This window comes from Achroia grisella, unplaced genomic scaffold (assembly GCF_030625045.1).
Source record: "Achroia grisella isolate CSIRO2021 unplaced genomic scaffold, CSIRO_AGI_Agris_v1 utg1748, whole genome shotgun sequence".
NCBI classification, from domain to species: Eukaryota; Metazoa; Arthropoda; class Insecta; order Lepidoptera; family Pyralidae; genus Achroia; species Achroia grisella.
This window is the reverse complement of record NW_026712676.1, coordinates 72,522-94,014: the sequence shown is the minus strand read 5'-3', so window position 1 is coordinate 94,014 and position 21,493 is coordinate 72,522. Positions and strand designations below refer to the sequence as shown.

At 37.0% G+C, this 21,493-nt stretch overlaps 2 protein-coding genes across 2 annotated transcripts; one reads left to right on the top strand and one right to left on the bottom strand.

The window, feature by feature from the left end:
* Window positions 1–2,845: 2,845 nt before the first annotated feature.
* Window positions 2,846–5,825, bottom strand: LOC131841489 (uncharacterized). The gene is made up of 2 exons (XM_059189809.1): window positions 4,544–5,825; window positions 2,846–3,249 (listed from the first exon to the last, which is right to left on the bottom strand). Exons 1-2 carry the CDS (start codon window positions 5,823–5,825, stop codon window positions 2,846–2,848), a joined length of 1,686 nt encoding a protein of 561 aa, XP_059045792.1.
* A 5,075-nt stretch (window positions 5,826–10,900) lies between these two features.
* Window positions 10,901–11,665, top strand: LOC131841488 (uncharacterized). The gene has a single exon (XM_059189808.1). The coding sequence runs from the start codon at window positions 10,901–10,903 to the stop codon at window positions 11,663–11,665; it is 765 nt and encodes a 254-aa protein (XP_059045791.1).
* The last annotated feature ends 9,828 nt before the right edge of the window (window positions 11,666–21,493 follow it).

The window sequence follows — 21,493 nt, the reverse complement described above, 5'->3', positions numbered from 1 at the left end:
TAAATTTTGTGGGTAAGGCTCGACTACCTGTGCGTACCTCACGTTCTATTAACTTATTTGTACCACTTCGTCCACGTCGAAACTATACTCGTAATAATTTCTTCTCGCGATGTCTTCTCACATACAATAAAGAATTTTCAGACATTGATATTTTTTCAAATTCTTTCATGCCTTCAAAGGGGAAGTAATACAAAAATTGAATTGTCTCTAATATGACACAATAATTATGTATTTGTAGATTTTGTCTTTTCTTTTTTAAATGTACTAGTTACTTTCCAGACATTGTAATGTAGGTAGGTAGGCTTGGGTATTCTTTGTTTACTTAATAATTAATAATTATGTTTTCTTCACTGTCTATGTTATAATTGTTTTGTTATATTTCATGTTACTGTATCGTCTGTTTATAGTAAAATATAAAATGTAAAAAAAAATTCTAACCTTAATATCTAGGCTCATTATGTCAACACTACTTATTAATATAATACTACTTAAATACTTAAATACTTTTCAGTACTCGTTGTCTATCAACTATCTATATATATATATATATATTTGTAATTATAATTGTAATGACTGTTTGTACCAAAATAAATTAAAAAAAAAAAAAAAAAAACGACAACATTATCCTTTACCCACCCTCACTGAAATAGCCACCAAGTTAAATGGTGCGCGATACTTCAGTAAATTGGATGCTAAATCGGGGTTCTGGATGATTCAACTAGATAACAGTAGTGCTGACTTGTGCACGTTCGGTACACCGTTCGGCAGGGATCAGTATATGCGTCTGCTGTATGGTATAAATTCTGCGTCTGAAATATTTCATGCCAGAGTGCGACAGCTGCTGGAAGACCTAATCGATGTAAATTCATTGATGACGTCATAGTGTGGGGAGCCACTAAAGAGGAACATGACAGTCGTCTAGAATGTTTTCTTGAAAGAGCAAAGAAAGTGGGAATAAAATTTAATTCCGAAAAATGTGAATTTTGTGTCAATGAGGTAACGTACCTGGGACATACCTTTAATGCACAGGTGATGAAAATATTCAATTCAATTCAATTCAATTTATATACTGGAACATGTGTACATAATGGTCTTAAGATTATAATAGTTCCAAACATGCCCTGCCGTTTCCGGCGTGTAAAATATTACATTATTATCACATTATTATATTTAAAATTACTATTATTACAATCCATTATTATCACATTATTTTATTTAAAACTATTAATACAATCCATTATTATCATTTAAATAATCATTTGTGGAATAATAACATTTATTTAGTAATTCTTTAAATAATTTACTTTTAAATTGTTTGTTATTCAAATTTCTATAATTGTCTAGAAGATGATTGAAAATAGATGCGTCAAGTGAAAGCGATCATGGATATGCCGAATCCATCGGATCGCCAGGCATTGGAGAGATTTCTAGGCATGGTTAATTATGTCAGTAAGTTTATTTTCTAATTATTCTGAAAAAGTTACTTCCTTACGGAATTTGTTAAAAAAGGATATAGAATGGAATTGGGGCCCGAGCGAAGATCAAGTAGTGAATGAATTAAAAACGCGCTCTGTGCAGCGCGCCCGATCTGGCGCTATCTCGTGCGAGCCAGCCGTGCTGTCTGTTGATGCGAGCGCGCGAGCGCTCGACGCCGTGCTGTTGCAGGCCGGCCGGCCCGTCGAGTTCGCCTCCATGACGTTCACTGACACTTTTAATGACTGACAATTTTAATTATTATTTTCACGTACCCTCAAATGGGTTGAAGCTGAAAATCAGTGTTTTGTTCCCTGAACAATGTTCCACGCTGAGCTTCGACCTTTTTGTATTGCTACAGATCACACATAAAACACAATTTTATAAATCTTATGTTGTATTATGTATTTTTATATTCTTATGAACATGTTATGTGTGTGACTAGTAACAAACAAATAAACGATATATCTATCTATCTAATCATTGCAAGTTTTACATAAAATATTCATATTAAGTTAAATTAATAATAATTATAGTGAAGTTCGGTTGTTGCATACTATACTATACTATATGTAAGTCTTGAACAAATAGGTATCGTGAGGTCCCAAAGCTGCTATTAAGGGTTCCAATTGAAACTACCATTCAATAGGGATGATAGGGATTTATTAAAAAAAAAACACTAAGGGTCATTAAAACAAAAAAAAATCTTAATAGCGCCATCTACATTTACCTGTGGCGCCATCTAGTTTGCACGGAGTGAACTAATATTACACATTCGTATCTATCTTAAACATACCGCCCACCAAGGACACCATGGCCTTAACAATCTTATTATAAACAACACAACCGCCCACCATGAATAACCTAAGCACAAAATAAATTGAACCATTAAAAGTTATATTTATAAACCTAAATACATTTTTCAAACAAATTCTATAATATACAATTATGACTAACTCCATAGTAGACTGTATAAATAAAACAATAAACGAAAACAAAGTCCTTCACTTAAATTCATCTAAAAAAATACATCTAGTAGGTTAAACATGTATCAAGTATTTATATATGTAAATAACAAATCATTTTACACTTTACTATTATCATCAGTAACTGGCAATATACATACTTTAGAAACAGGGCGTTTGATCTGAGAATTTTTACATTTTAATGTAACTACACGCGTAATATTATCAGCTCCAGTATGTTTTGCGACAATTTTACCCAAAAGCCATTTAGTTGGAGGCAAATCATCCTCTTTAATCAAGACAACATCGCCAATTTGAGGTTCGGGAATTTGATGTGTCCACTTATATCTTTGCATACAATGTGACAAATACTCATTGGACCATCTACGCCAGAAGTGTTGTAGCATTCATTGGACCAATTGCCATCTTTTTAATGAACTAATATTTAAGTTTTCATAATTTGGTGAAGGAACATTTACTAGAGGTTCTCCTATTAAAAAATGTCCCGGAGTTAATGGTAATGGTTCCTCTAGATTATTACTCATTATTGAAATTGGGCGCGAATTCAAACATGCCTCCACTTGGCACAGAAGTGTAGACATTTCCTCAAATGTTAAAGTAGCGTCCCCAATCACGCGTTTTACGTGGAATTTTGTGGACTTGATCCCTGCCTCCCATAAACCAGCAAAATTAGGTGCCCTAGGAGGTATAAACTTCCATGAAGTACCATCTGTAGCTAAAATTTCAGCTATTTCCTTGGACATCGACGAATTTTCTACATTAAATAAACATTTTAATTCTTTAGAAGCACCTACAAAATTTGATCCATTATCGCTCCATAGCTCAGAACAATAACCACGACGCGATACAAACCGTTTAAATGCATTAATAAAACCTTTAGTTGACAAGTCACTCACTACCTCAAGATGGACTGCCCTTGTCACCATACACACAAACAAACATATATATCCTTTGTACGATTTATGACCTCGACCTTTTGATGTTCTCAAATTTATCGGACCCGCATAATCGACTCCGCTACGTAAAAATGCACGTGCAGGAGTAACTCGAACAGAAGGTAAGTTACCCATAAATGGAGTTTGTGTTCTTGCCTTATGCCTTATACATGTTATGCATTTGCGTACGTACTGTTTAACTACATTTTTTGCTCTGATAATCCAATAAGCTGTACGTAAGTAATTCTGCATTAGTTGTGGACCACCATGCAGCGTTTTTTTGTGAGCATTGGCTACAATAAGGTGTGTTAAGTGCGAATTATGAGGTAATAAAATAGGATTCTTTACATTATTATTTTCCAGTGACTGCTGAATTCTCCCTCCAACTCTAATTACACTATCTTTATCAATAAATGGGCTTAAATTAGTTATTTTGCTTGTCTTTATTTTAATTTGTCCATATTTTTTCAGTTCTAATATTTCCTGTGAAAATTCTCTTTGTTGACACAATTTAATACAACACATTAATGCTTCATCCAGTTCCCATTTGTTTAAATAATTTAATTGTCCATTCTCTGCTAAAATCCTTTGTTTTGTAATAATACGTCTACACCATGCTATAATTTTAATAAGCTTTGTAAGATCCGAATATTTATCTACAATAAAATTCTCTATAGTTATATGATGTACCTTTACAGTTTCTTCCAAATGAGTTTCATTGCATTTTAATTTAGAATATTCTATATCTTTATTCTATAAAAATTCAGGACCGGAATTCCAAAGATCATGGGCGATAAGAAGCGATGGACTCAATCCTCGAGAGGCACAATCCGCAGGGTTTTGTTTGGGTGACACGTGATACCAATGAGAGGAATCCAAAACTGTTAATATCTCCGATACCAATGAGTAAGGAATCTAAAATGAGTTTCATTGCATTTTAATTTAGAATCTATATCTTTATTCCATAAAAATTCAGGACCGGAATTCCAAAGATCATGGGCGATAAGAAGCGATGGACTCAATCCTCGAGAGGCACAATCCGCAGGGTTTTGTTTGGATGACACGTGATACCAATGAGAGGAATCTAAAACTGTTAATATCTCCGATACCTTGTTCGCTACGAAGGTCTGCCAACCACTCGGTGCTTACTCAACCAAGCCAATACTACCGTGGAATCGGTCCATGCCTTTACGTTTGTTATTGGAACAACTAATATATCTGCAACTTCTACTAGTAATTTTGCTAACAATACTGCACCGCAGAGTTCTAAGCGTGGTATACTAATTTGGTTTATAGGAGCTACTCGGCTCCTTGAACTAACTAATGACACGTGTACTACTCCACTCGAATCTATAATTCGAGCATATACCACAGCTGCGTATGCTATTTGAGATGCATCGCTAAAGCCATGCAATTCAACGCTGACATTATCATTCTTAGTGTACATCCATCGGGGAATTTTATATGCAGTAAGTTGTGGCAGTTCTGAACGGTAAGTAAGCCATTCTTTTATTAACTCTTTAGGTGCTTCTTCATCCCATTCTAAACCGGCCAACCAGAGTTTCTGTATCATTACTTTAGCTATTACTACACTAGGTGCTATCCAACCCATCGGGTCATATAACCTAGCTACATCTGACAATATTTTTCTTTTAGTTACAGGTGCGGACAGCGGCGGTAACTTCACTGAATATTGGAATTCATCGCGGTTTCTATTCCAGGTAAGTCCTAATATGTTAATAGTATTATCTGTTTTTATTTCTATATTTTCTATTTTTGTATCTGTATTACTAATCTCCTTTTCTCTTCCTTCTCTCTCTTTATCATTTTGTATTACCTCCATAATTTCATCTTTATTGCTATTCCATTTTTGTAATTTAAATCCAGCTTTCATTAATAGTTCATTCATTTCATGATATATTTGTAAACATTCCTGTACTGTTTCTCCTCCGGTCATTAAATCATCCATATAGAACTCTTTAGCAACCCGTGCTGCAGCCAAAGGATACCTTTCTCCTTCATCATAAGCCACCTGATTAAGTGCTCTGACTGAAAAAGGAGCTGATGATGTTCCGAAGGTGACAGTTAATAATTTGTAGTCTTTTATTTCATCATTTATATTCTCTCTCCATACAATTCGTTGATAATCATTATCTTCTTCTGCTATTTTAATCATTCTATACATTTTAATTATGTCCGCAGTTAAACATACGGGATAGCTTCTCCAGCGCATAATAAGGTGACGTAACTCGCCTTGTATCGTAGGTCCTACTAATAATGTATCATTTAATGATATACCGTTTTCATTTTTGCAAGATGCATCGAACACAACTCTTGTTTTGGTGGTAGACTTATCTTCACGGACCACGGCATGATGAGGTAAGTAAACTGACTCATTTGCTTTATAATCTGGCTGTTTTATTAATTTCATATGGTTCATAGACAAATATTCATTTATCACTTTAGTATATTCATTCTTAAGCTTGTTATTCTTTGCTAATTTTTCTCTAAATTATAAAAACGCTTGATAGCTATTTCTCTGGAATTACCGCCTTTACAAGGAGGATCATCCGTACGAAATGGTAACTTAACAATATATTTACCATCAGAATCTCTTTTTGTAGTTGCAACAAAAATGTCTTCGCACTTTTGTTCATCTAGTGTTAATATTTTCTTACAGCAATTATCCGCCATTTCAATCTCCCAGAAACGTTTCAACGCGTCATCTTCTTGGACGTGAGTATGCATAACAACATTAACAATTCTTTGTTTACCAGGACTTACAGAATTAATGGGACCAGACAAAATCCATCCTAGTGAAGTACATTGGGCTTTAATAATCTTTATTACTCCATCTTTAATAATCTGACTGTACACTTCAGCCCCTAATAATACGTCTATTTTATTAGGTGTATCATAATGCGGATCTGCTAAGCTAATATTCTTGAATTCATCCCAATCGCCAATAGACACACGTGACTCAGGTAAGTATGAAGTAATTTGCTTTAAAACATAAGCCTTTACGTCCATTGTAAAGGATGGATCTGTTGTTGATTTTAACTTTAGCATGACAATATATTTTGAAACAACTGAACTTTTACCTCCAATTCCAGATATTGTTCCTTTTGTAGGAATCTTTTTTAAACCGAACACCTGCACTATGGATTCCGAAATAAAAGAAGCTTGTGATCCCTGATCAATCAAGGCTCGAACCATCTTATACTCCCCGGTTCTTGTTTTAATATTAACTAAAGCAGTAGCTAATAATATTGTACTAACTTTATTTTGACTGAAACAAGATACAATTGGTCCACTCGAAGCATTACCAATTTCCTGACTCGTAGAAGGAATCGCATCAACCGTTTGTACTATGTTACCTTGATTAACGTTTGACGACCCTGCTTGAGGATGAAGAAGAGAGTGGTGACGTCTCTTGCATATTCTATAACTAATGGGCTTTCGACAAAATTTTACCGAATGGTTACTCCCTAAACAGTTGAAACAAATACGTTGATTAACTACAAATTCATGTCTTTTGTTATAACTCTCAGAAGCAAACTGTTTACAAAAACACAATTTATGATTGCCTGAACAAAATTCACAAGCTATATTTGTAACATTTGTAACATGTAGTGCCTTTGTTTTTACAGGATTATTAAGTGAACATCTATTCTCAAATTTCTTATTGTGTGGTTCTACAAACTCTAGTGCTCTATATCTACTAGTTAAAAATTCTTTAAATTGATTAAATGTAGGCAACGAATCGGAATTAGTATTACTAGTGACGTTAAGCTCCCACTGTTTACGGGATTCAGGGTCAAGTTTTAAAGTTAATACATGAATGACAATTATATCCCATGAGCTTACGTTAATACCAATATTAGACAAGGCACTCAAACACTCCGACGATGTATCTAGTAATTCCTTTAAAAAACTAGATGACTCTGAGGACGCATTTTTTTGACTAAGTAGTCTTTTTAATATACAATGAGACATTATAACGTTCTTCTACTTCTTGTTATTATTTAACGTGTGTATGGCTTCTAATTGTTTCTGTTAAGTGTTGCCATTACAAAACGAAAATATATACTACAAAATATTTATATTTATTTTAGGTTCAAATTGTCTTGAACAATCATAGTTACATTCCGATACTTGAATATGTCGAACAAGTTGTTCCGCCTCACCCGTTAAATACCCTTTTAAATAGTGTAACTTCTGAACTTTATCTAATGAGTCATTATTATGAATCATCGAAATAAATAAATCTCTAAATGTTGGCCATTCTGTGTATTTTCCTGAGAAACTACCAATAATGATGCGGGGTAATTTAACATGGCTCGACTTAACATTTACAACATCATTGGATACATTGACACTACTACTATTTTTATTTTCAAAACTTTTTAACAACTTTAACAATTCACATTTATAATCTAAATACAACTCTTCTGATTTATCAAACAATTGTTCTGTTACATACTCATGACTTTTTAATTTACCAGGAGTAGCTATTTTTAATATTTCTTTATGGCCCTCCTTAAATTCTAACCATAACTCTTCTAATGCTTGTAATCTACTATCTAAATATTCTTGTGTAATACGTTCCTTCGGACTCTTTTTAAAATTAGTTCTATATTTATTCAATCTTAAATTGATATCATTTTGTATATATAATAACGGATCCATGTTTTTTATTTACCACTAAGTATACTATTCAATAATAAAATAAAAAAAAATATTCTTAATTCAAAGTAAAAGTTTGTTCTATTTCACTGCTACTTATATGTAAATGGCATTAATATTTACTTTGTATTATTGTAGGTATAATAGATAATCTAATAAAAATATATGAGAAAAAGTTAAAAATTTTCAAATATTTTCTAAGTGTTTGAGAAACCTAGGGAAAATTGGGCATAGGTTCCCCGTACCTTCGTTTTTTCGCTTACAATTCTAAGTCTAAAACTACACTTAATAACTATTAAAACTATATGAAAATATTACAAGTCCCAAATAGACACTTAAATATTCAAAGTTTTTGATCTCTTGCAAATAAGGTTGAAATTAGTTCAGCTTATTAAACAGATATTTATTTTTTATGTTTCTTCTCTTCGCTTGATATAAGGTTCAATTTCGCCTATCATTGAATTTTTAATAATTTAAATGTACTCACGGTTTCACTTCACATTCCACTCACACACTGATGGCACTGTGACGTAATACTTTCCTCCGCCCTTGACTCTTCTCCTGACGACTGCTCGCGCGCCGTCCGCAAGTAGTTCCGCCGACGTCCGGTAGGTGGCGCCACCGTAGAACCGCCGACTGCTCGTACTACTTGCTGCACTTGAGTCAAGGGAACTCCTTTCCACAGCAATCCACTGCGACTTAGGAGTTGAACTGGTACCACCTTGAACTTGGTTAACATGTTCGGCTCGAAGACGACCATTGAACAAATAGGTACCGTGAGGTCAAAAAGCCGCTATTGAGGGTTCCAATTGAAACTACCATTCAATAGGGATGATAGGAATTTATTTAAAAAAAAAAATTGGGGGTCATTGAAACAAAAAAAATCTTAATAGCGCCATCTACATTACCTGTGGCACCATGTAGTTTGCACGGAGTGAACTAATATTACACATTCGTATCTATCTTAAACAAGTCTTTTTATATTTTGTATTATTATAATTTAAAGGGAAAGAGCACAATTTATCTACATTTATTTCGTTATTCAGTTAAAACGTTTATTTAAATTATCAATTTATCAAATATAACTTGTATATAATATACCTAGGAGAATTTATTCACAATTTTAACACTTAAACTTGTAACGTTCCCCCTCTTTCCTAAGAAATATGTCTACGATACCCTCTCTAAAAATCAGAGGATCAGCTTAGGTCATATACGCATTGGAACACTCAATCATTTGGCCATATAAATAAATTATTGTGATCGTCTAGTATCGGTGGACCCGTTGTGTATGTAGTAACTATAGATTCTTTTATTGGTATATGATGGAGTAATAACTGCGAGATAAATACATATCTCAATAATACAAATTATGATACAGAGTATATGTTATGAATAATAATTATATGGTATATATTTGAATCATTGAACCATTATGATTTTAATAAATAAGGTGGGATATGCAAAGTAGGGTTGCAATATGCACCATTAGAAAGTGAAATGGGATGAATATTCTCAGCACCAAAACAAGATTAATTTATATTATTAATTCAACATTACAAGTGGTTTCACCAAGCTTGCGATGCTTAAAGCAGGTAGATAAAATATAGTTGCCATAGGCAGATCGAGACTGAATTCAGGATCACTCACGACACAGAAGCTTACTTATGGATATTGACTCCTTCGGTTCTATGTGGCGATAGAGAGACTGTCAAAGAGACTGCCCGATCTCGAAACTAAATCCCAGCATCACTCGGTCACGTAGCTTACTTAATGGGGAATACCCTTCGGCTACATATAATGTGACATTTGAGATCAGACTGAAGATACAGTACGAATCTACAGAAACTAGGAGGTCAATCAAACACCAGAACTTACTAATGGATAATCCTTTCGGCCCTATAATGTGACATTGGAGATCACCAGTAATTGCAGTACAATAAATAATAATAATAGAGTAGCGTGATAGCTCAATGCCATCAACACCACAATATTGGTCAATCCAATATATAATGTTGATAATTGCTATATTACAAACATAGCATGTAAAGTTTATAAATTTACTTAATACCAAGAATACTCAAGGGATTAAGAATTAGATATTTGTGAATAAGAGCTGTGCTCTAATATGATTGATTATATGTAAATTAGAATTACTTACATGACGAAGTAATCTTTATATTGATGAGATATTATAAGCGGAACTATAAGTCCCATATCTGAAAATAGATGTCTGGATGCTCCACATAAAAAATCAACCAGAAGGTAATGTTTAGTTTATAAGAAGGAAGTGGGGGCCGACCTCTCGCTGCCGAATTTAGTTCGGGCAATGGTTAGGAGCGAGGGGTCGTGGCTGGCAGTGCTCACCTTCTGCGAAGAAGTTATTTCGCAGAAGGAGGCGGCGGAGAGGGACCGGGAGTACGATCCTTTCGCCCCAATGATCCGCCGCCGGAGGACCAGGCGCAGACGTCGGGACGAGCCCAACTTCGTCCCTAGTCTACCCCCCACGGGGGCCGGAGTGCATGCCTTGAGGGAGGCACCACCACACAACAAGGCCCCTGAGAAGGTAGGGTGCAAGCCATAGCACCCTAACCAGAGAGAGGGGGCCTGTCCTACAACATCTTTTTTTTATTGTGGGTAGTCATACATATAGCACACAAAAATTTTGCTCCTCCAAATTATTTATTTAAAATTTATAATTTATTCACTATTATATGTATTAATTACTGTTAAAAGTTAGCCAGACTCCATCCCTACTCTGAGCCTATTCTCACTTTTACTATATTGCACATCAAACACATAATCAAGTTGTATATTGAAATGGACCTCTACTCAAAATTAAGCACCAATATGGAAGATATTGTCCAGCTTTTCCAATCGCGGATGGGAGATATGGAGAAAAGCCTGCATCAGATGTCTAGCTCCCCTTCCAGACAACAGGATATCACTGCTTTGAACCGTGAGTACCATGACTTCAAGACGTTTATCTGGAAATCTGTCAGCTTACTAAAATCACAGATTGAACTCCTTTCCTTGGGTTTAGATCGGCACGAAACAGCTTCCAGGAGGAAGGTTCTATTGTTACATGGTGTTCCCGAGTCTCCAAATGAGAATTTAAAAGAAAGTATTGCTAAAATACTAAATGAGCAGTTAAAGGTAACGAATCAATGTTCTGCAGACATATCCGTCAGCCATCGTCTTGGTAGTAAACAAGCAAAGGCTCGGCCAATACTGGTTCGTTTTCATAATTATTCTGCACGTAATGAAGTGTGGAGTAAAAAAACTGCATTGAAGGGCACCAGCACATCAATATCCGAATTTCTTATTAAATCTAGACATGATCTATTTGTTGAGGCTAGAAAGCATTTTGGCATTAATAAATGTTGGACATCTGAAGGAAAAGTGGTTATATTGCTACCGGATCAGTCGCGGCGTAAGATTGAACTGAAGTCAGAGTTGCATCCATTAACCACCAAGTTCCCAGTTAAAGACTCGACGCAAAGTAAACCTGCAGCAGGTACCGATAAAACCACCAAAAAAGCAGCAACGATGACCACTAGGCGCCAGGGACCGAGCAACAAATAAGAATTGCTGTGACCTTATTTGCTTCTTTAATTTTATAGGTTAAATTTCAGTTATAGTTATTAGTAATTTATTTCTTATTTTCGGCCGTTATGATTACGTGAGGCCATTTTTTTTTTTTTTTTTTGTTGTCTTATTTTTACTTATATTATTATGTAGGTAGTATACTGATTTATTATAGAACTATTTGCCAATCCTTAAATTTATATATACTAAAACTTTGTATGAAATGTTTTAAATTGTGCTTGTCATTTACCTGAATGGAATAGATTAGAGTTATTCTGTCACCTATGATGTTGACAGCTGTCTAAACTGTCAGCTGTCATTATTGTCACGTCTGAGTAGGTAATCACTATGTTAATTCTTTTATGTAGTATTTATTTAATAATTTTGTAATGTTGCCTGTAATGAAAAATATCATTCAAGTACATTATTAACATGTTCATTTTTTTATCTTGTTTCACTGTATAACAACAAACTGTAAGTTATCATTCTGATAGTGTCTCTTTGTATTTCGCATTTTAATAAGAAAAGTGTAACTCGTAGTATATTTTATTATATATTGCAATGTAGTAAATTAGGTATGTGTTTTTTCCCGGCTGGCTTGAGGTGTTATAGGGTATGGAGTTGGCCCATACTAAACTGTAGTCTTCTTTTTAAACGTTATAAATTTTTTTTTATTCATTTATTATATTTTATTTATATTATTATTTTTATATATGGATACGTCACATATTTGTAGTGATTATTCGTTTTATAATACATCCTCGGATGAATATTTTAGTGCAAATAGCGACACAGAGTCACCAAAGCTTCGAGATCAACTCTCCTTGTCTTTTAGCCGTCACAACAAATTTCTAAAAGTAGCACATATCAATGCACAAAGTATAATGGCTCATTATAACGATTTGTTAGACAGTTTTGATAACCAGTGTATAGACATTATTCTCGTATCAGAATCTTGTCTGAAACCGTCACTACCTTCAACAATGTGCTGTCTACCTGGTTACCGCCTTCTTCGAAATGACAGAATGGGCAGGGGAGGTGGAGGGGTAGCCATTTATTTGCGTCACAACATACCAAGTAACATAATAGTAAAATCCGATGCCACGGTTATTGACTCCGCGGAGTATTTATTTATTGAGGTAGTTGTGAATACTATTAAGCTCTTAATAGGTGTGTTCTACTCACCCTCTGTTCGGGTGGACTATTTTCAGCAGTTTGAATCCATCCTTGAGTCCTTTTGTCCTGTTTATGAACACAGTTTAATTCTTGGTGATTTCAATACCTGTCTTCTCAAGAACGATTCACGTGCTCATAAACTTTCCTCTATTGTTTCCTCATTAAACCTTAACTTACTTCCTCTCAAACCCACTCACTATCCCCCTAACAGCACACCAACTCTGTTAGACCTAATTATAGTCTCAAACTCTGATAAAGTCTGTAATTTCGGCCAGCTTACGGCTCCTTTCTCTTACCATGACCTTATATTTTTATCGTACAGATTACAGTCTCCCAAAATCAAACCTAAACTTCTTGACCTTCGTAATTTTAAGAGAATTGATTTGGAAATGCTAAAGAAGGACGTTGCGGGCATTGAGTGGTCCTGCGTATTAAATTGTAACTCAGTGGAGGATATGATTGCAAACTTTAACTCAATCATACTTCAAATATACAACAAGCATGCTCCTATCAGAAAAGTTAAAGTCAAGCATTTACCTGCTCCATGGTTATCCCAAAATATAAGAAATATGATGGTGAGGCGGGATAAGGCTAAACGGAAATATAAGCGTTTTCCGTCTGAAGATAATTTATTATACTATAAAAAGCTGCGGAATCGGTGTAATCGGATGTGTAGAGATGCAAAGAGACGCCATATTCATGAATCCATTCATAGCTATAATTCAGCTCAGATTTGGAGACTTCTTAAATCATTGGGTATTGGCAAATCTTCTTCTTCAACTTGTCCCTCTAATTTGGACTATAATGCGCTTAATAAGCATTTCTCCTCGCCTCCTGTCACCGTTGCTGACAGTATCAAAGCGTTAACACTTGATAGTCTTCGCCGCCAGTCTAAACCCAATTGCGAGCCTTTTTCCTTCAAAATCATTAGCCAGTGTGACGTTAAAAAGAGTATCCTTACCATTTCCTCCAAGGCAGTCGGTGATGACAATATTTGTATACAAATGATTCGACTAATAATTGACGAACTTGTGCCCATAATTACTCACATAATCAATCATTCTTTGGTCACTTGTTCTTTTCCGGCTGCCTGGAAAAATGCTCGCGTGATTCCTCTTCCTAAAACCAATAATCCTAGCTCTTTTAACGAATTTCGTCCCATTTCTATTCTACCTGTATTATCCAAAATTTTAGAAAATATTGTTCATGAACAATTATCCCTTTATCTATATAGTAATAACCTACTATCTCCTTTTCAATCTGGGTTTCGTCCTGCCCATAGCACAGTTTCGGCTTTAATTAAAGTACTAGATGACATTCACCTTGCTAAAGATAATAAACAGCTCACAATCCTCACTTTATTAGACTTCAGTAACGCCTTCAACTCTATTGACTTCGATATTTTCCTTGGCATCCTTGACTCTTTTAACGTATCTCCACTGGTTTTAGAATGGTTTGATTCATACTTGAGGGGCCGCAGGCAGTGCGTGTACCTGGATGGGAATACTTCAGATTGGTGCGAACTGACTGCCGGCGTCCCTCAAGGTGGTGTTCTCTCTCCCTTACTTTTCTCTGTCTTCATCAATTCACTGACGAAAGTGATCTCTTGCAACTTCCATCTCTATGCTGATGATCTACAACTGTACCGCAGTTTTGACCTACCATCTGTTGATAATGCTATCTCCTTGATCAATACGGAACTCGAGTGTATTTGTGGCTTTGCTAAGGCATATGGTCTGCTTGTTAATACCAAAAAATCACAATCGATTATAATTGGCAGCAGATATATGCTTAATTTATTAGATTCAATGCACATTCCTTCAATAATATACAATGGGGATATAATTTCTTACGTTAAAACAGTAAAGGATTTGGGTCTTTACATTGATAGTGACCTCTCCTGGTTTTCTCACATTAAACATGTGAGTAAGAAAATATATGGGACCATTCACTCCTTACGGCGTCTTCAGAGATTTCTTCCATTTAAAACGAAGGTCGAATTATCTCATACACTCCTTTTACCTCTCCTAGATTATGCAGATGTTTGTTTTCTTGATGCCACTGGTGAACTGCTCAACAAAATGGAACGTCTCCAAAACATGTGCATTCGGTTTGTGTTTGGTTTGCGTAAGTTTGACCATATAACTCAATACCGTAATCAGTTAAAATGGTTGCCCTTTCATTTTCGACTGAATGTTCACACTCTCAGTCTTCTGTACAACATCCTGCATAATCCTTCTGCACCTTCCTATCTCCGCGAACGTTTTAATTTTCTCTATCCGACAGAAATGAACACTCGATCTCAGAATAAATTACTCTTGCGGACTCCAGTACACTCTGGGCAGGCATATTCCAGCTCTTTTGTGGTGACGGCTATTCGATTGTGGAACTCTTTACCTCACGAAATACGTGCCAGTTCTAGTATTGAAATATTCAAATGCCGATTAAAAGCGTATTATCATTCACAATGCTGACGTATTTTTATATTTATATATTTAGGTATATATTATAATTTACATTTTAACTTATGTCTTATAATTTATTTATGTACCATTTATGTATATATATATATATTTATGTATGTCTATTGATACTTATAGTTATTATATATATATATATATATATTTATGTATGTCTATTTATACTTATAGTTAATATCATTAAAACAATATTTTAATATCTCCTCTTTTCGTACACGTATGTATGACTTTCTATTTAATACACGATCCTATAACATTTTCTAGGTTTGCTGGAAGAAATCTCTTTTTAGAGATAAGCTCGCCCTTGTACATTACATTTATTCTGTATAATTTTTTCTATTATGTGTGTGTGTGTACAATAAAGAATAAAGAATATCTACAGGACAGGCCAAGCCGCCGAAGTCTGGGTTGAGTGCCAAGTGCGAACCCCTATTAACGGACTTCGGCCTGCAATTACATCGGCAACCACTGCGAGGTATACCGTGTGGTTTTTTAGTGGGTACGAGTCCCACACACCACTCTCGCCATCCCTCCGGCGGGGTGACGGTCTTGTTGAAGATTTTTCCACACGATAAATAAAAAAAAAAAAAAACCACGGTACACCGTGTGTTTTTAGTGGGTACAAGTCTCACACACCACCTCGCCATCCCTCCGGCGGGGTGACGGTATTTTAAAGATTTTTCCACACGTTAAAAAAAAAAACAGCATTTATTTCCGTCTGGCCAGTCCATCGGCCGGCCTGCGGACCGTCGAGGCTGTCCGTCCCATCCTCAAAAAATTGGTGGATGAGTAGGCGATGGCCACTGACGTACCGCATGACGCAGATACTGTCCGGGCACGGATGCTTCGGGCGGTATCTGTGTCATGTGGCGAGGAAGGAGCCGACGACCGGCTGCCACGAGTGCGGAGATAAGCTGTGGAGGACACGGCGCAACACACGCTGGAAATATGTCCAGCGTTCGAGAGTGAGCGCCGTGTCCTCACACGAGTCCATCGTCTCTCCCATCGATGGATGAATAGGAGATGGCCACTGGATCCTCATCAGTGGCGAGGAAGGAGCCGACGACCGGCTGCCACGAAAGTAGTCCATCGGCCGGCCTGAGGACCGTCGAGGCTGTCCGTCCCATCCTCAAAAGATGGATGAATAGGAGATGGCCACTGACGGGGGACGATCTCTCGCTGCCGAATTTAGTTCGGAGGATGATCAGTAGCGAGAGATCGTGGCTGGCGGTGAGCTCCTTCTGCGAGGAAGTTATCTCGCGGAAGGAGGCGGCGGAAAGGGAGCGGGAGTCAGCTCGTCCCGCTTCCCTCCGCCGCAGAAGAGCCAGGCCTAGAGGTGGGAGCGTATCCAACTCCGCCCCCCTCTATCCCCCACTGGGGCCGGGGTGACTGCCTTGAGGGAGGCAGTCCCCCAATCCAAAGGCCCCGGAGGTGTGCGTGTGTACCCACACGCCTCCACAATGGAGTAGGGCGATATAGGTCGCCCTAACCACATAACGAGATAGGGCCTACCCTACAACATCTACAGGGCGGGCCGTCGCCGTCGGAGCTGGGGTAGAAATGCACTTGCGAATCCCCTGGCTCCGGCATAGGCGCTCGTAGGTACACCGTGTGGTTTTTGGTGAGTACAAATCTCACACACCGCCCCGCCCTCCCTCCGGCGGGGTGACGGTCTTTTGAAGATTTTCCACACGTTAAAAAAAAAAAAAAAAGTTTGATTTCCGTGTCCTCACACGAATAGTGGGGGACGATCTCTCGCTGCCGAATTTAGTTCGGAGGATGATCAGTAGCGAGAGATCGCGGCTGGCGGTGAGCTCCTACTGCGAGGAAGTTATCTCGCGGAAGGAGGCGGCGGAAAGGGAGCGGGAGTCAGCTCGTCCCGCTTCCCTCCGCCGCAGAAGAGCCAGGCCTAGAGGTGGGAGCGTACCCAACTCCGCCCCCCTCTATCCCCCACGGGGGCCGGGGTGGCTGCCTTGAGGCAGGCAGTACCCCAATCCAAAGGCCCCGGAGCCCGTGTACCCACACGCCTCCACAATGGAGTAGGGCGAAATAGGTCGCCCTAACCATATACGAGATGGGGCCTGCCCTACAGCATCTACTATCTAAGTGTAAGCTTATCTAAGCGTGGAACTACATTGCATAGGCGGCAGCGTGTAAATGCTCATGTGAACTCGAATATAATTTTTGAAGAAAAATTGAACGATAATGAGACCCATAAATCTAATGAAAATGAGGGTCCGAAATATAATTGTAATAGCAGTTCTAATGATGGTAGGTCTGTTCACTTGAAGGCAATCCAGAGAAGAGGAAATACCAATATCTCTAAATTCCAGGCAATAGAAAAGAAGAAATTTCTACATGTATGGTCACTTCATCCTGATACATCGGCCGACGCATTACAGAACATGTTTCCGAAATATGTGGCACAAAGGATCTAAAGATTGAAAAAATTGTTCCCAAAACCAGAAGAGACTATGCGTCATTTATGATTGGTGTTCCAGAATCACTCTTTGGAAAACTAAATAATGAGAAGAGTTGGCCACTAAACACTCAATTTAATGAATGGGTGTGGTTTCGAAACTACCGTAAACCAGGTAAAACCCTTAGTTAAAACTGATGAGATATTCTCGATTTTTTACCAGAATGTCCGTGGCCTTCGGACGAAATTGAATACATTTTACAATAATATATCAACTTCAACTTGTGATCTATTTGCTATTACTGAAACGGGTCTTAATAATTCGATACATGATGGAGAAATAGTACCACCTGTGTTTACCATATTGCGCTGTGATCGAGTGGACGGGCGTAAGCAAGGAGGTGTTTTGTTAGCGGCTTCGTCTCGCTTAGAATTAAATCGCATTACAATCGACAATGTGGACTCCTTATTTGAAATAATTTGTACAACCGTACACTCTCGTAATAACTGTTTGTTATTAGTTTGTGTGGTTTATATACCCCCAAAATGTGATGTACGCGAATATATACGTTTATTCTATATTATTGAAAATATTTGTGTCAAGTATAGTAATGTTTTAGTTATAGGTGATTTTAATATGCCTTCTACTACAGTGGAAGTACAGAGTTATTTTGAATACTAGAATGCCTTCTGTGGATTTCAGCAGGTAAATTATTGACGACAGGCGACACGTATAAGCGGCGTCGCGTCGCACCTATAATATTTGTGTATATCAGGTAGACAATAAGTTGTGTGTTGAAATTGGACAATAATTTAGAAATAATATTAGTTCTTAAAAGTGCAGTTTTAGAATAAGACATCGATTCACTGTTTAAAACTACGATAACGGTTGAACATCTGTTTGGGTACCAGCGTTCATTTGGCATTCATTGTTTAGGAATACACTGAATATTTGTTGGCTTTTGTGATAAGATAACACCGTTACTATTTTCTAGCCATCGGGTTTACGATGACCGTAGGGTTTCTTATTGTACACATATTCTTATTGTAGACTACTGGACTGAACACGGTAATTCATGTCTTTATGAATATTGTCCAATCCGTGTTTAATGCATTGTAGTTAGGCAAGGAAATTGGTTATTGCACCAATGTTAAATATTCTTGGGTAGAGTTGTAAAATGCAATGCATTCTTTATGAGTTAGTTTATGAGTTAGTTTGTGAGAATAAATAAGTAAGGAAATTTCGGCAATGTGAAAAGATATTGTTATGAAGTTGTATAACGTTGTGCATTGTCTGATAGAAATAAGGTTTGGTTTATTGCCAGTAAGAATTTTGTAAGGACTGTAGTCCCCACTACAGTCTATACCTCCCATATATAAGGCGAGGAATTTTTGTATCGAGTTAGTCATAATGGAGTTATAATGTAGTGATAATACAGTCGTAATAGAGTTATACTACAGTTATAATAGAGGGACTCAGACAGTCATAGTCGGATTGTTATATGCCGACGGCTGTCATAATCGAACACAGTACGGACGGCAGTTATAGTCCGTTATTATTGTAAAGTCAGTCGCGGTAGTTTCCTATAGACGCCATACAGTCTGAGCTACAGCGGCTGAAACTTGAATGTAACATCGAATACGGTTATAACTCAATTGTGAAACTTCTGTGGAGAGAATAAACAGGCTTCAAGAGACAACCGTTTCTTTCAAACCCCACCATCGATACAGTCCACTGCTCTCCCTGAGGAGCTGTCGCCAACATAAATAGTATATATAATATTAATGGTCGTACTTTAGATTTAGTGCTAACGACGCTGTTAGAAAATGATTTAGATGTACAATTGTCCAGTGAGCCAGTAGTTGATATTGACACTCACCATCCGCCGTTAATATGCAACGTAAAATGGCGGCGCGCGTTTGGGCCTATTGGGGTTGATCAGCACGTACCGCGAGTCCATCAGCTTAGGGATGATTCGACAAAGAAATATTTAAAATGGAATTTCTATAAAGCTAATTTCTTTGAGTTGTATAATAATTTGTGTTCGATGGATTGGACAACATTGTATCAAATTCGGAACCCACAAATAGCAGTATCTTATTTTTACAATGAAATTTCAAAAATTATAGACTACTCTGTTCCTAGAAAAACTAAAAAATTTGGTAAAAATGAAACGAGATTTTATTATCCGGAGTGGTATACTCACGAAATTATAAGTGATATTAAACTAAAATGGAAATATTATAAATTATATAAAAAAACAGGTTTACATTGTGACTACCTGGTGTTTTCTCGATATCGATCGCAAATAAAATAGCGTTAGCATATGAATTTTACCAACAGAAGCTACAATTAAATTTTAAAAATGATCCCAAATCCTTTTGGGGCTTTATAAAATCCAAACACTCAAATCATAACTGTACTAAAATAATAAAAGATGGTCAAATTGTAAGTGACGTGGACACCGCGGAGTGTTTTGCATCCTATTTTAAGTCGGTATACAGCCCTGTCTCGTAATGGACACAATGGAATTTGTCAATAACAAACTCTGATGCACAGTTCAACAGTACATTTAATTTTGTCTTTTAGTTTTTACAAAAAAAAAAATTAGAATAGCAACTAGCTGTGAAACAATTAGAAACAGTAGTGAAAGTAGATAATAATATCGACTAACTTGAAGGTATACAAATAATAAAAATTATAACGCCTGTTCAACGCAATTAGCAAAAACTACGGCTACAATGTTGGCTTTAACATAGACTCCCCCCGTTGAAGAACTATTCTTCAACTATCATCTTCGGTGAGAAGAGGACAGAGGCGAACAAAGGGACGACGGTAACATCCTGTTGCTGTTTTCACGTCAGCAACGCGAGAGATTCCATCGGCTCCTGGATATAATTTTACCACACGACCGGTACGCCAGCACAAAGGAGGAAGAGACTCCTCTCGTAGTAAAACCAGATCACCAATCTTTAGCCGAGTTGTATCCAGTCTCCATTTGGTCCGTACTTGCAGTTCAGAAATGTATTCATGTTGCCATCTTCGCCAGAAATGTTGTCTAATTTGTTCAAGACGTGCGTAACGATTAAGTCCACTTTCCTTTTGTTCTTCCAAAGCAGGAGATGGTAAAGCATTCAATGGTCTTCCTAGAATAAAGTGCCCTGGAGAAAGGAAAAGGAAGTCATCAGGGGACGGGGATAAAGGGCACAATGGACGACTATTTAAAATGGATTCTACTTGTGCAAAAAGTGTCGAAAGTTCCTCAAACGTCAAATGCGAGTTACCCATGACGCGTCTTACGTGGTATTTTGCACATTTTATGCCACTCTCTCAGATTCCGCCAAAGTGAGGAGCGTAAGATGGTGTAAAAATAAATTTAGTGCCTTCCCGAGATGCAAACTCATATAAACTTTCATTGTTATTCTTTAGAAAATCGTTAATCTCCTTAGCGGCTCCAACAAAATTGCGACCATTGTCCGAAAATATTTCCGCTGGCTTGCCGCGACGACATATAAACCGACGCAACGTCATAATAAAAGCATCTTTAGTTAAATCGCTTACGGCTTCCAAATGAACGCATTTATACCGTAGACATACAAATAAACATAAATAAGATTTCGATAATTTTGCCCCCCGTCCCTTACGATTTAGTGTAAAAAAGGGCCCAGCCTTAAATATTAATTGACATAAATAATGTGACGAATCTAATAATATTGGGTGACGCTTATCATACGAATAACTTGAAGCAT